This window comes from Vigna umbellata, chromosome 3, assembly GCF_029865625.1.
Source record: "Vigna umbellata cultivar VRB3 chromosome 3, Vumbellata_1.0, whole genome shotgun sequence".
Lineage (NCBI taxonomy): Eukaryota > Viridiplantae > Streptophyta > Magnoliopsida > Fabales > Fabaceae > Vigna > Vigna umbellata.
Genome location: NC_142167.1, coordinates 12,027,066 through 12,042,941, shown reverse-complemented (window position 1 = coordinate 12,042,941; position 15,876 = coordinate 12,027,066). Strand labels below are relative to the sequence as shown.

The following is a 15,876-nucleotide window of genomic DNA, read 5'->3' as shown; positions in this document are numbered from 1 at the left end:
TCTTAAAGGAACACATCAAAGTAAATGTAACCTCTTGATGTAAGTAATTTTATGATTCCTTAATTAATATGTACTGTATATTTAAAAAATTACAATAATTTTCATAATAATTATATAAATATATTTAATTTTGTATTTTCTAATCTTCTAAATACACCCACACAGCTGTGTAAGTGTACACTTTACTTCAGTAATAGGATACCATTTTATTTTATATTATGAAGTGAAAAAGATGTCGTTAATAAATTAGTTATGAAAATAATTATTAAAATGAAAAGTGTTATTAAATTTATATTAAAATTATAAAAAACATGTTTATATTTATTAACTTTTATATATAGTATTATAATTATAGAATAAGTGTAGTTGAAACTATTACGAGAATTACTTTTTATACCACAAATAATTTTTTTATAATCCAATATATTGATAAGGGTAAACCAATGAAGAAAAAAAATTCATAATATAGTTATAGGTTATAATAACTGGCTTTTGAGATTTAGTAAATAATTTGGTGCTTTCGAAAATAACCATAAGTTCTAGATTTTAATAAAATGATGATAAATGATAAATTATTCAAATATTTAATATATTATACAGTAATAAATACCAGTTAAGTTAAAACGAATTGTAACTTAAAAAAAATTCAAGAAAACATTTTTTGTTAAATTATAATATATATTTATTATTACATCAGCACCGTCCTTCTTGGCCAAATGATTCCTAGTTCATGACATTGAAGAGATGAAAAAGGAGATTGAAAATATCTTCATTTGGTTGTGCACATAAATAAAGGGAAAGAGAAAAGAGAAAGTAGAGATTCTGTATATTTTAATTTCCACACTGAACAGAAAGTGAAAATTTCGATGCTATTAAAGTCTGTCATTCAAAATAGTTATTTCTTACAGTTGATTGTCAGATACTCAAAGGATGGAACAAAAAGTGTAATTAACTTTCATAAGAAACTATTGACCATGTTCTATTTATTTATTCTTAATTTCTCCCATACACATGAAATCTATCACATTTCCCTTTTTGTTTTATTTTTAATATCACTTTATTTATTTTGTTTATAGAAAGAGAGCAGGAATGAAAAATTAGAAAGAATGGAAGGAAAAGAAAATGAGATTGGTGGCATGTGGTGAGTTTAGATGGCTAAGCTTACATCTTGTGTGTTTGCTTTTTTGAAAGATGTGAAGAACACCTCGAACAGAGGAAAGGAAGAAAAAGGAAAGCAGGGGAATGGAAGAAGAGTCACATGTGAAGGTGGACACAAGAGAAAAGAATAGCCATGACAGACAAAGATGAAAGATGAAATAGATAAATGTAAATTCTAAATTCCTAATCTTATGTCACTCTCTTGTACATTGTTATTATATAGTAACTTTGTGTGTTCTTATTAGTATTGGTTAATTCTATGAGACCTTATGTCATCAATTGCAGTCATTGTCAGAGACACCTCACAGGTTATTACCATATTCCAATGGAATTCATACACCCATTTTATTCAATAATTCCTTCCTTCTTTTTCTTACCTACTAAAATCTCTCTTCTGTACATAACCATGTGTTTGATTCTTGTTTCATAACAATTTTGTTTTTTTTTTTATCATTTTTTTATAAAAAAAATATTATTTTATTGATTTTTTTCATGAAGTGGAAGTTTTTCTTTTAAGTGATATGGATCTTAATTTAAGTTCAAATTCAATGGTAGGAGAATAAACTTTGGTTTTGGTTATGCTCCATTTATCCTTAGATTTATTTTTTTTATTCAAAATGTTATTTAAGTCTTTTATTCAAACTAATAAAATAATTAGATTGTCATAAATTTAGGTTTATAAATAATTCGGAATTTGATTTTATATTTTAATTTATTTCGTTATTGGATAAATTTTATTCACAAAATAATATACACAACACAAAATTATCATACTAAAGTTTGATATTGAATACATTTGATAAAAAAAATGCTTAAGAGAAAATTATATTCTTCATAGTATAGATTAAGTGTAATTGTGAAAGTTGTTAAAACAAAGTCAAAGGTATTCTAAAAATATTAGCATGTATTTAAAAGAAAAAACATAAAAGTCTCTTATAAGACAATTATAAATAGATGTAAAGTCTGTTAGTGAAGTAAAAAAAAAAATACCCACAATTTACTTAAAGCATGCATGCAATAGTTTGTTTAACTTTTTTTTTAAAAGATTATCTCCTGTACAACATTAAAAATGCTAACTTTGTTTGTAAATTCTTCATTTATATAGAATTACAATCTATTGTAAGAAATGTTTAAATTCACAAATTCTTTCACTGAATCAAATTAGTTGAATGAATTTATCGAAATTGACTATTATTTTAGATTTCGTTTACACTAAAATTAATAATAAAATTATTATTATAATAATACAAGTTAATAATTATTTCAATAATAGAAAGAATGAAATATATTCAAATCACATCAAAACGATGATAAAAAGATTGTTATAAAATAATATACAAGAAAATTAAAAAATGTGGTGATTCTATGTCAATAAAGTTTTTTTTTCTTCACATATCATTCATTTTTTTTCTAGAAAATAATGCTATAGATTAAAAATTGAGTACCCTAATTGTATGTTCATAAGTTATTTGTAATTTTTTTTGTCACTAAGTTATTTGTAACACCGTGTGTTGCTGGATAACCTTTTAAGAAACTTGAACTTGGTTTGATTAATTTAAAGAAGATTCTTTTACTAAAATAAAAATGTTGAAGGACATGTTTCACTAACTTAATTTCTTTTCCAAATACACTACTTATAAGTAGCTTTGAAGTTATAAGCTCCTAACCTTTTTTTTTTCTTATTAATTACTTTTGTTAAAAATTTTCATTTATCTTTCAGATGTTTAAAAGTCCCCTAATACTCTCTTTTAGTACTTTTATTTCTATAAATATAATTTATTTATCTCATCATCACAATTATATTATAAATTTATTCATTTGTAACTATTAATAAATAGAATTTTTATCATCTTTTTGTAGTTGTTATTTTAGTGTACATAATTTTCATTACTTTTACTTTTTATTTGTATATCTCATTTTCTTATTTCATTTTTAAATATTTTTAAACTCAATTAGTCATCTTCAATAGAAAAAGTATGTACGATAAAATTATAAAAATTATTTATTTTAGAACTAAAATTTATAAATATATTTTAAAAAATTAATAATATTTTTATTTATTTTAATAATTAATATAAATTGATATTTTTTTTTATCACGAACAAAAATGAATAATAATATAATATTAGTTTAAACAAATTTATGCACATTAACTCATTCATTAAATATTTTTATATTAAAATTAATAAATCAAAATATTATTATCTTGTTTTTTAATAAAGAAAATAAAAATAAACTAAACTTAAAACAATTATTATTTGAAAAAATTATGTAATATATAACTACTAAATTTTGAATTATAGTTAAATGATTAAGTGTGTTTCAATTTATTTATCTCTTATCAGTCAGTTTTTTTAAGCCCCTTACCAACTAGTTTAATAGTTGGTTTCCATAAATATTTTAACTTACTTAACTTATTTATATTTTCTAACTAGCTTATTTACTAGTTTTCAACAACTCTAAGGAATTATTTTATTTCCTTAATCTTTTTAAAATTAAAATGGATGGAATGGAGGATAAGTGTGTTAAAATTTAAAACTAAATTGGTATATAAAAATGTTAGCATTTTTAGTAGAATCTGTTCATGCAATTATTTTGTAATCAATATACTTTCCACACTTGTTGACCGAATCTTAGAACATTTACAGTGGGGTGAAAATTAATTACGACTGGTTTAGTTCTGTTTTTTTATTTCTTATTGTTGTAAAAACTTTGAAAAAAAAATAAGGACATTTTCACTCATACGAGGATTGGTGTTGCACATTCAAGATACTCTCACTCACTGCAAGAGATATGGGACACATTATAACACATTGTTCTTGGTTATAGGAACAACACTGAAATAAGATTTTTGAAGGAAAAATCATAAACACACTCACAAAAGAGAAAGGAAAATTTTGAAAGATGAAAACTTCATGATTACGAAGTAAATAGCATTTATAACGCGCCCCAGTTTCCATTCATCGTCGTCAACTGCCACCCTGTCTCCCTCTCTTTCCCTTTCTTCATTTGCATTCAGCCTTCAAACACGCCACGATATTTTACCGATATTTTCACGTCTCATCTCAATCACTCGCGATAACTTTTCCTTCTTCAGTATCTCGCGATAACGAATAACAACAAAGAAAAGAACAATGGAGTGAGGATGAAGAAGCAGACTCAAACTGAAATCTGGTTCTTCCCTTCACCGGTCTTCACTCGTCTCATGCTGCAATCAGTTTCTTTCAAAGTTAACAAAAAAACCCACTTAATTCTCTTTTATTACTGTTCTACCCACCCCTTTATTGCATTGCTCTGCCTCTATATCTCTATATCTCTCTCATTCTCCTTTCTATTCATTCATTTCCAATTGCAACAACCCAAACCTCATACTCACTCACCTTTTTTCTTTTTATGAAACAAACCCCTTTTATTAATTATTTATTACTATTGAATTAAATAAACATTATCTTCATTTTCTTATATTTAATGAATACATCTTTTCTCATTCTTCATCCCTCCTCTATTAATTAATCCTCCTTCATGGACCTGCTTCTTTCTCAGTTTCAGAGCTCTTCCTATCTTGGCTTACCTTGCTCGCTTTCATCTTTTTAAGAACCCTAAATTATTATCCAGCTAGTGTACTTTTCAAATGCACTTTCTGTTCCAATGAACAAGTGAAATAAGAAGCCAAAGAGAGATAGAGAGAGTGACAGGAAGAGAGAAGGTTTGAAAATGCGTGTGAAGGAAATGCACCCCTTGTGCTGTATCTCGCTGGAAAGTCCGGGGATCGGGAGCGACTCTCCGGAGCCCGACGCTGCCGCGTTGTCCAGGACGAGGAGTCTCCCGGCCGGTGGATCTGACGGCATTGCGCGGAGGGGATCCGAGGCCACGGTGGCCGGAGTTCTCTACAAGTGGACCAATTACGGCAAGGGATGGAGATCCCGCTGGTTCCTCCTTCGCAATGGCGTCCTCTCTTATGCCAAGATCTGTTGGTCGGAAAACCTCAACCTCCTCTCTCCGGTGGATGAGGTGCGCCTCATCGGAGAAGTCACCGCCAACCGACTTGCCAGAGATGCTGCTACCATTCGGCGGAAGAGTCACAAACCTCCTTCCTCCTCTGCCGTAGTGCATCTCAAGGTATATGATTGTTAAATTTTCATTATCAAATTTTTTAATTATTTGTTTCGATTATGATTATGGAAATTTACTTAGGTTTATCTTTGGTGCTGATCTGAATCACTCAATATAGTGTGGGTCAGGTCTCACTCTCGCTTTGGCAGTGTCGTGTTCACTGTTTTTGGCGCTACCTGCAACTTTCCTGTAGAGGCAATGTTCTTTCTTTTTATTTCAAAAAAAAAAATAAAAATCGTAGAATAAACTTTTCTGTCTTAGTTTTTTATTTCGATGTGATGATTTCACCTCATTGATTTCCGACCATGAAAATTATCAAAGCCGCTTCAGATTTAGATTGTTCTTGTGGCAGTGTAAAAAGGTGGAAGAAAACCTGAAAGAAGCTTTGATGCCCGAGCAATAACATGGAAACCCGCTGGTTTCTATTAAGCTTTTTTTTTTTTCAGAGTTTCTTTCTCTCTCATCTGGTCTCCTTTCCAAATTCTAAGTTGCGATGCAATGCAACTTTTTAATTCCTGTTTTACAGTTTTAACTGGTTGTTAATGTGTAGTGGGTCACATCAACAGGTGGCCGAGGAGGGTAGGGATAGCCTACTATTAGCCCTATGGCATTAACTTGCGGTCACGTCATGCATCTCTCTGCCTTCCCTTCATTCACATTGGTTGGAATCAATCTGCTTCAGCTGTGTTAAGATTTCACTGCTTCTTCCTCGCTTGCACTATTCTATCATCACTCCCTTCACTTCGCACTTTTTCATTGCAATGCCATTTTTCTGCAAACTCCAACTCCTTTTTTATCTCTTCCCATTTTAGCCTACCAATGCGAAAAGTCTAACCAAAATAACACCAATCTGGAAACTGGAATCTAGCAGCAACTTGCATTGGTTTTGCCCTTCAAAAGTAAAATGACAAGGACGGATTTTTTTTTTTGTTTTCTTTTTTAATACAAGGGGTTTAAGTTGAAGACTCTTTCTATTAGATGAGAAAAAAAAATAACAGTGGGGAGGTGATCTAAAGAGAGGTGTAATTAGGGATCTCGTACTCTGAGTGTCTTCCAGGTGTGAGCCTCCTTCCTTGTAAACTGTAAAGCTTCGACCTTGCTTTAAGGGGAGAAAAACCGAAAAAGCAATTTCAGTTATTAGTTTTTTCTCTTTTATATATAGTTAGAAAATTAAAAAAGTTAAAACATATGGAAAGGTTCCTCTTTTGTCTTTGTCAACAGAAATATGTTTACGTGGGACTTGCCACCATGGTGGTGGGGCATCGTCCAGTTCATTATATAATGTCTTTTTTTTAATCTTTTAAAATGGGTGCTGCTACTGTTTAAGGTCAACAACTCTTCTTCTCCCCGGATAAAAGGGAAAAACAAAAGGAAGTTGGAGACAGTAAGTTTTGTTTTTTTACATCATTACCTCCTATCTCAAATTATTCTAGTCTAGTAATAGTAGCATCTTGCCGTGATGCCCCAGTGAGATAATTTCGTTTTCAAGCTTTCTGTATAAACTTAATTTGTCTTCTCAAGGTGGGCTCTCTTCCCCACTTGTGTTTCTCATGGGGACATGGCTAATAATAATCAATCTTCCTCGTTCTTCTGGTAGTTGATAGCTGCTGTTGGTGCAATGTTTCGCTGTACTGCAAACATTGTATATGAATTTTTCTAAATTTTAAAAACCACAAGTTGTTATACGTCATTAGATTTTACTTTTCGTGTTGTATTTTCTGTCTTTAATTTAAAATATAAAAGAAAATTGGGTAATAAAAGTGCTTCTTCGGAGATTTGAAATTTAAGTTTTCCTGTATGAATCCTAAGCAGATCTCGTCATTCAGAGAGAGCAAGTCGGACGATAGACGGTTCTATATATTCACAGCAACAAAAACTCTCCATCTGAGAACTGATTCAAGGAAGGACCGTGTGGCGTGGATTCAAGCTTTGGTTTCAACCCGAGAATTATATCCACTTCGACCACTCAGCGACCATCTCTCCCTCGCACCGAATCATATATCTGTATCAACCGAAAGGCTTAAGAAACGCTTACTTGAAGAGGGTGGCAGTGAGAGCCTTGTCAAAGAGTGCGAGCAAATCATGTTTGCCGAGTTCTCTGAATTACAAGAGCAACTTCATATACTATGTCAAGAGCGAAGGAATTTGCTTGATACAATAAGGCAGCTGGAGGTAATTTCATTACTCACATGTGTGCTTTACCTTTGGAATTCTCCAGACAGTTTATTTGAGAGCTTGAACCACTGTTACGCATAAGTTTACTCCTCACACATCTCAAATTTGGTGGAATAGCCGATACTAATCCTCTAAATTATGAGTTATATTACTATAAAACGATTCATTATGATTTGTTCCTGAAGTACACACGCACACACACACACACATATGTTTGTATATTAAAGTTCTGTGGTGGGTGAGGTCTTGGGTTGGGTGGATCAACACTGTATTACTGAGCCAGCTTGACAAAAACGTTCACATAAATTACTTGCACAGTAAAAGTTTACTTGTGATAGCCATTCCAAAGTACTTTTTCTTTAATGTAACGTGATATTATCTTGTACTTGAGCTTTCACTGTTTTAAACTTTGTTATTTCAACTTTCGATTTTGGTTCCCCAAATTTATACTAATTTGACTAATGCTGTAATTAAATTCAGTAGTTTTTTTATTTATTTATTTCTTGCCATGCATCGATCAAATGGTAAAAGTTGTATAAAACACTTCTCCTTATTTTTGTTCTTGCCTAATACCCATATATATACCTTTCATTAGTTTCACTAGATATATTCTCTCTAAAATTATTGGTGTATTTGTTTTTCTTTTTCCTGGACCTCTGGTTATTGAATTGACTGTAATAGTGCATTATTACATTACATTATTGTTGTACTTATTCTGAGTTTGTAAAACAGGTGGGCATATACTCTAGTTATGTATGGCTCTATCTTCTTATGATAGGATAAGCTATTAATGTGTGCATATATAACACAAATCAAAATTGGAAATTAAAATTTATATATTCCCTTGTAAAGACTTACAATTTTCATCTGAGAAGGACTCCTGTAATAAGAATACAAAGAGAGACAATTTCACACTACAATAAACTAATCTACCCCGCTGCCATAGACTCCTCATCATGGGAAAGTATAAGGAGAGTTATTGTACACAACCTTATTCTTACATATAAAAAGAGACTGTTTTCCGAGTTGAACTCGTGACCAATTGACCACCAAGACATAACTTTACTGTTGCACTAGGAGGCTAGTATTGCTGTCATTACTTCACCTTACAACTTTTGTAAAAGAAAAAATCCAAGAAATGAGGCATTGTTGTTTTTTGGTAGAAACGAGAACTAGGTCTAATTGCATACGTTATATCACATGATGTGTTTGGTTCATTTAGTCATGAATTTTGGCTGATTTATTGGTTTTTCTAATAGTATTGTCACCAGTAACTTTCTTTGATGGCGTTGTTTGTTGATCATCTCCTGCACCCAAACTTATATATGTGTGATGAACCATGACTCATAATTGATTGTGATTTGCATACCCCGTTCACGTTTTTCTTCTTCCTAGCTTTATATTTGAAGTGTACTCGCTATCTTTTCTGTATGTCAGCATATGTTTAGTTTCAAGACGTGCAAGGTTTTGTTCCTCTGTATATGACTTACTGAACTAGTATTTTGTTATTGATCATGGACAGGCTGCTAATATTGAACCTGAGGCCTCTGCCTTGCACGACAGTGAATACCAATTAACGAAGAATGGCTTTTCAAGTTTAGGACATGGAAAATATAGCGGTATTACGTTATGTTTATGCTTCTAATTATAATCTATACATATGCTGTGCGATCTTTTCTCTTTGAAATTTCATGTAGTTAGCATGTCCCAGTATTCATATTTTAGAGTCTTCGTTTTCTCGATAGTGATCGTAGGGACCTAGAGTTTGTGATATAGACATGAAGAATATTGCTTACAAACTAATTTTCGAATTATGGAAAGTATTTTGTTATATGTCATTAGAACGTGAATCTATATTTTCTAATTTGAAATTTTCTTAAGTGAATAATTTACTAGTAGCATTTTCTTCATGCTGTTTGCCTTTGAACTCGACAAAATTGATTCTTCAATATTTTAGCTATCTTGTAGATTCAAATTGGCATGAAGTATCCTTCAAAAGTCCAACTGATTGCCTATAATTTCTTGTGTATTTTATGTTCAGATAATTATTTTTGGGGTATACAGTATTTTGGTTAAATTAATATATCTTTTTTTAAAATTAATATAGTGAAAATAGTTTTGAACCAACCGTTTATTGTTTTTTTTATTAAGTATTTGAAAACATTTAAGGGGGTGTGTTTAATACCTTTAACTCATGCACCTGGTGTACGTAATGGAAAAAATATGATTAGTTTTTGTGGTAGATCGCGGTTCACCTCTCAATACTTGGTTTATCCCCTTATATTGTACCTATTTGTAATGAACTTGATGGACATATTTATTTCAAATTTTGTATCCATTAAAGCAGAGAGAAGGAAAAACTAGTATATTATTGTTTATTGTTGTCTCTACTGATCATATAAAAGGCCTTCTGATAATTGCAGAAGTATATATATGTTTCGGTAAATATGATTGCAATGAACCTTTCTACAACCTTTGATATATATTTTTCACACATACTTTTTGATTTTCAGAATGCAGTACTACTGAATCATCGGACGATATTGAGAAACAGGAGATGGAGGAAGTGTCAGATGAAGATGAAATCTCATATTATGACACTAAAGAGTACTTTACAGAACTTGGTTTTAGGTGTGGGTCCACAGGAGCTTTGGATCCAATGAGCATGTCTGGGGAAGCTAATACACAGTCCATTGATTTGGAGAACAATCACGTTGGGGAGACGGTCAATGGTTTTGGGTACCCTCAGATAGCAAGGCGAAAGAAGCTTCCAGATCCTGTTGAGAAGGAAAAGGGCGTTAGTCTTTGGTCAATTATCAAAGACAACGTGGGCAAAGATCTCACACGAGTTTGTCTTCCTGTATACTTTAATGAGCCAATTTCATCTCTTCAGAAATGTTTTGAGGACTTGGAGTACTCCTTTCTTCTCGATAGAGCTTATGAGTACGGGAAAGCGGTAAGCTATACTTCTTTCTCTTGAATATGCTATTCTTTGATCTTGCACTGCAAACATGACAAATTTCAAACCAGTTTTGGTATATGACCTTTTATTGTTTTATTGGTCTATTTTATATATGAATTTCCCTAGGATATTTGTTGTCTCGATATTTGTACTGAATGGAATGTCTATACTATGTAGTGTCCTTCAATATTTGATTGGTAATATTGATAGATTTCTGTCTAATTTTCTGGAAAGGTTTGCTTCATGCTGTTAAATTAGTGAGTTTCCAATGACTAGTGCAACTATATGTAAACATTATCGTTTCAGGGGGAAAATAATTGTCAAACTTGTCTTATTTGTTGTTTGTTTGAATTGGCTACAGGAGTTGTACTATTTGGTCAATTTCATTTCCCCGCAGTTAAAGGGAAAGAGAGGGAAGGGGAATGATAATATCTACATGACTCAAATTAAATTCCTGAGTTACTTTGAAATAAAACTACCTCAACGATTTCGTACAAATTTGTTTTTGTCTTGAAATAAATAGTTTATATCAATTGCCTCAGTGGCAACTGGTGCATTTGCTTTTTATATACTGCTCTATTCTCAGATGAATCCAAGTAATTTTGAGCGGGAGACTTGTGTTAATAATCATTTGGCAACATTTAATTATTCACTTGGGAGATGACATTATTTAATGCTATTGAATCTATGTAGCTGTTCAACCCTTAGAGTTCTATTTTCAGGGAAACGGTCTCCTTCGGGCCCTGAATGTTGCTGCCTTTGCTGTTTCTGGATATGCATCATCCGAAGGTCGTCATTGTAAACCCTTTAATCCGTTGTTAGGGGAAACTTATGAAGCGGATTATCCTGACAAAGGAGTTCGTTTCTTTTCCGAGAAGGTTAGTTACTTTGTGATTTAATGATACCGATAATTGGCCGAGATGTAGGCTGCTACATATGTTGCTGTGAATTTAACTTGGGCTAAAAATGTGATACAGCCGTAAATGGCATACATTCTAGTTTTGGTTTCAATATCGGTGACTCAACCTTTACCTTATAAAAGTGAAAATTCCAACAAATATACTTCCATGTAAGAAATTTTTTATTTACTAAATTTAAAAATAGCAGAATGTAAAGTGATTAGGAAACTGATATTAAGAAATGGGACGAAACTGAAGAGGATGTTTTAACTGGTGGCATGCAACTTGCTAATCGAACAATGGTTTTGTCATGCTAATATTATCTCATTCTTTTGGTGGGGTTAACCTGCTTAAATTATTGTTGGACCAAAAGATAGTGGTCCTATCATAAGCTCAACACCCTATAGAGTGTGCAGGCAGGTAAGTCAATTTACCCGCCAATATTTACTGTTTTCTCAAACAACTAATTACGTGTGAAACAGGTGAGTCACCATCCAACTGTCGTTGCCTGCCACTGTCAAGGTAGAGGATGGAAGTTTTGGGCCGACAGTAACATTCGGTCAAAATTTTGGGGAAGGTCAATTCAGCTTGACCCAGTGGGTGTTCTGACCCTGGAGTTTGATGACGGTGAAATATTTCAGTGGAGCAAGGTGTAAATCGTGAAATGACTCTGTTTACATTGATTATTTGTACTGGCTAGTGCTAGTGACTTGGCTTTCTAAGCTTCACATTATAATATATTTACATTAAATTATAAATAGTTGTTATAAATATTTTTGTTTCACCTAGGTCACGACAACAATTTATAATCTTATCCTTGGGAAAATATATTGCGATCATCATGGAAACATGGACATCCGTGGTAATCGCCAATATTCGTGCAGACTTAAGTTCAAAGAACAGGCGATTCTTGATCGAAATCCTCACCAGGTAGGCTTGTCCTAGTTATATTCTGTAGCAGCTGCTTTGTCTTTTGAAGTCTGATATATTGTTTCCCGTTTACGTACTAACCCAGCCTGTTCATAGGTTTAATTTGTATAGTCTGTATTTTTTATTTTTGTCTTTCTGCCCCGCCCAAAATATCTGAAGGAATCTTATCTTCTGTGTGCTTTTTACCTAACAAATTGTTCATTATAATGTGCTGTATGTCTAATTAGGTGCATGGCTTTGTTGAAGATGTAACGGGAAAAAAGGTTGCCACATTGTTTGGCAAGTGGGATGACAGCATGTATTATGTTAACGGTGAAGCGAATGTGAAACCGAAAGATTGCACTTTGTCAGACGCAAACTTGTTGTGGAAAAGGACTAAGCCACCTTCTAATCTCACTCGGTACAATCTGACATCATTTGCAATCACACTGAATGAGCTTACTCCCGGGCTAAAGGTATAATGATGTATTTAATCATTATTCGATGCACCTTTTCCTTTTTCTTCTTATGCATCTCTAATGGTTTGTTATAGCCTTTTCTGATCCCGGGTATTTGATCACGGATTAAAGGAGAAGCTTCCACCCACGGATTCCAGGCTGAGACCAGATCAGCGGCATCTAGAGGATGGGGAATACGAGAAGGCTAATATCGAAAAACAAAGGTTGGAAAAGAGGCAAAGAATGGTATGTTTAAACTCTTTAACGTTTTGTTCGAGAAACGTGCATTATATATTTTCTTTTTCTCTTTCCTCACCTTTTATTTGGTCTCCTTGTCTGACCAGGTGTTTCTGAATTTCTGAACTGTGTAAGCTAAACATATTAATTACTTGGGTAAAATGTTGGTTTTGCTTTCTGTACATGTAACCATTTTTGGTTTTAATCTTTCATTTTTTATTGTTACTTTTTAATATTATAAATAATCTTTTCTAAAATTATTTCAATCATCGCTTTTTAATATTATTTAGACATACTACACGTCATAAACTATTTCAGAATAGTAATTGAAATGACATTGGCTAAATGCGTGTGGCACCTCGTGATGCTGATGATTTTTAAAAGAAAATTATAGTAGTAATATCAATAAATTTTTTAATAAATAAAAATAAATGTTTATGTAATCTTTATATTTGGAGGATTGTTTGATAATTAGGTTGTGGAGTTTGTGAATTTTGTTAATATGCATTATTTATTTTTAGAAGTATGTTAACCAGTTAACTTACTCTTAAAAAGGTAAGTATGAATATTGTAACTATAATTATTAACTTAAACCAATTTTTTTTAGTAATAATAACTTAACTAACTTTATAGAAGCATTAAGTGTAACTTCTTAAAATATAAGTAAGCGAACAACTCTGCTTGTGTATTGATAGTCGGTCTAGTATAAGTTTGTGCTATTTGGTAGGTTGACTTTTATTATAGCTGATGGTCAGTGAATCTTTTGATGTCGTTGACCTATATTTTGGTGATCATCACGCTTTACATGCAGTCAAGGAAAATGCAAGAAAATGGATGGCAGCCTAGGTGGTTCCGCAGAGAAGGTGACAACGGAACGTTTCGATATATTGGCGGGTATTGGGAAGCGAGAGCTCTAGGAAGATGGAATGGATGCCCAAATATCTTCGGTGAAGTTTATTAAGGAAATTTTGATCCTTTAGGTGCATCTTGATTTTAGTTCAGGTAATATTTACATCTGTTCAAAGCATGTTGGTAATATCTATAAAACAACTTCTAGCTTGCATGCATGAGACATATCATAGGTCTTAAAGCACCTGTTCACCAAAGAACGTTCCATTGGAGATGACATGCTAATACGGTTGCTGTGTTGCAGATAGCGATAATAATGAATGCAAAATTGTGTGGAGGGTTTCCTCGAACCTACTTGCATGGCAGCAAATTATTTTTGCTGAATCGAAGGGAGGAGGGTAACCTTTGGGAACCTTCGGAAACGAGGCTCTTTGCAGTTCTGGTAGGAGGACAGGTTTGTGGATTGCCCTTGTCTTACACGAATTTAATAACAAAAACAAGGAAAGGGATATCATATACACAACATCAGGCGATTCCATCTGAGAGTTACTTTCCGAACTTAAATGATTTTAATCGCCTGCAGCTGCTGAAATTTGTAATTAGCCTAATGGACCTAGCATTACACGTACACAGCTTTTCAGCAGAAAGCACTATACTGAGAATATCAACTGAGGCTGTTACTTCCACTAGATGAGGAATATATTTGAGCAAAGTTTTCAGCTTAGTAACACTTGTTTTATTAGTTTGTCTAGATTGTCAGTTTCTTTTTCTTAAATTTTGCTAGTTATGTAATTATTTGGGGTGTTAGCTCTATCTTGATCCTGATATAGTCACTGACTTAGCCGAAAGGCAATCGATTTATTTCGTATTTGTTTTGATTTTCTAATTAATAAATGGACGAGTTGTGTTATCTCCCTTGAAGTGTACCACTACTACTTTGTTTCACGTCAAAATCTTTACATTGCATAAGTGCATGCGAATGAAAAGGGGGCCCGACAGAGGGCAATGCTAATGGACCAAACAAGAGAGACGAGACAAACAACCATTTTTGTACACCTCATCTAAGCATCTACAAAATTAATTAGGTTCTCTCACTAGATCACTTGGTTCAATAGGACTTTATATTGATGGGATAGTTCTTTATTTATTACTCATTCAATTCTAACCTATTTATTTATTATTTTTATATATGTAATGTCTTTATCCAACTTTTTACATGTTTAAATATAATATTTTAATTTAATAAAATTGACTCAAATGAGCTAATTCTTTAATCTTCAATTTTTTTTATCAGAATATATATATACATATAAAGTGCTCTAATCTTTATACAAAGTATTAAAATATTTACAAAGAATGTCTAGGTTTCATTTTCTCCTCTTCTAACCACATCAAAAGCTTAATATTATATACATGTAGGCACGATTTAGAATCCTAATCTTATTACCACATCAAAAGCTTAGAATTATCTATCCTATTTTGCTCACAAAGCAAAACTATCAAGATTACAATGCTTCCTTGTTAAAACATCTACCGTCAAACTAATAAAAATTACATTTAGTTCTGCTACATGGATATACCCCAGTTTCAACCTGCTACGTTATTGTTACCTATATGCCTACATTGTTTCTCATTTATGCTTGCAAGATTGGAAAATAGCATGCCAAACTTGTAGTAAAAGAAAAACAACATATAACAGATTTTCTACCCAATTTGTTGATCCTCCAAACAAGTAGATGCCCCGTTGCCTTCTTCCAATATATGAAGCATGTTTGCACTAATTCCAGTTCAGCCAACATAAATTTATAATAATGTGACTATTCCAAACAAGATGATATCTATAATGATTGATTAAATTTGATTTAGTTCTACATGTTTAATCAATTCACCATGTAGTCCCTGTAGTCCCTGATGTTATTAGCTTATACCTATCAATGAACCACTTCATATACATACATTTTATCATCCTAACCAATATCATTGATATACTCAAACTATATGGGTGTGCAATGCCTGCTGTCAACACAATAATGGTCAAGCCATAACTTATAAAGGTGCCTTTTCCTATACTGCCCATGACTAAGTCTATATTAACTCTGTTTAATATTTGATTATG

At 32.3% G+C, this 15,876-nt stretch overlaps 1 protein-coding gene across 3 annotated transcripts; it reads left to right on the top strand.

Moving 5' to 3' along the window:
* Positions 1 to 4,210: 4,210 nt before the first annotated feature.
* LOC148201656 (oxysterol-binding protein-related protein 2A-like) lies at positions 4,211 to 14,670 on the top strand. 3 transcript variants are annotated; one of them, XM_088108976.1, is made up of 11 exons: positions 4,254 to 5,277; positions 7,081 to 7,443; positions 8,969 to 9,065; positions 9,960 to 10,402; positions 11,131 to 11,286; positions 11,790 to 11,957; positions 12,097 to 12,237; positions 12,465 to 12,692; positions 12,807 to 12,920; positions 13,723 to 13,913; positions 14,065 to 14,670. In XM_088108976.1, exons 1-10 carry the CDS (start codon positions 4,873 to 4,875, stop codon positions 13,870 to 13,872), a joined length of 2,265 nt encoding a protein of 754 aa, XP_087965102.1. In that variant the 5' UTR covers positions 4,254 to 4,872; the 3' UTR covers positions 13,873 to 13,913; positions 14,065 to 14,670. The 3 variants fall into 3 exon arrangements, 2 of the variants coding, with proteins under 2 accessions (XP_087965103.1, XP_087965102.1); XR_015784883.1 differs by lacking the exon at positions 14,065 to 14,670 and having other exon boundaries at positions 4,211 to 5,277; positions 12,770 to 12,920; positions 13,723 to 13,758; XM_088108977.1 differs by lacking the exons at positions 12,807 to 12,920; positions 13,723 to 13,913; positions 14,065 to 14,670 and having other exon boundaries at positions 4,218 to 5,277; positions 7,084 to 7,443; positions 12,465 to 12,698.
* The last annotated feature ends 1,206 nt before the right edge of the window (positions 14,671 to 15,876 follow it).

Excerpts from the sequence above, each read along its gene's own strand:
- LOC148201656 (XM_088108976.1), top strand. The coding sequence starts at position 4,873 with ATGCGTGTGAAGGAAATGCACCCCTTGTGCTGTATCTCGCTGGAAAGT. Across the intron at positions 7,444-8,968 it reads ATACAATAAGGCAGCTGGAG|GCTGCTAATATTGAACCTGA; the intron begins GTAATTTCATTA and ends GATCATGGACAG. Across the intron at positions 9,066-9,959 it reads AGGACATGGAAAATATAGCG|AATGCAGTACTACTGAATCA; the intron begins GTATTACGTTAT and ends TTTGATTTTCAG.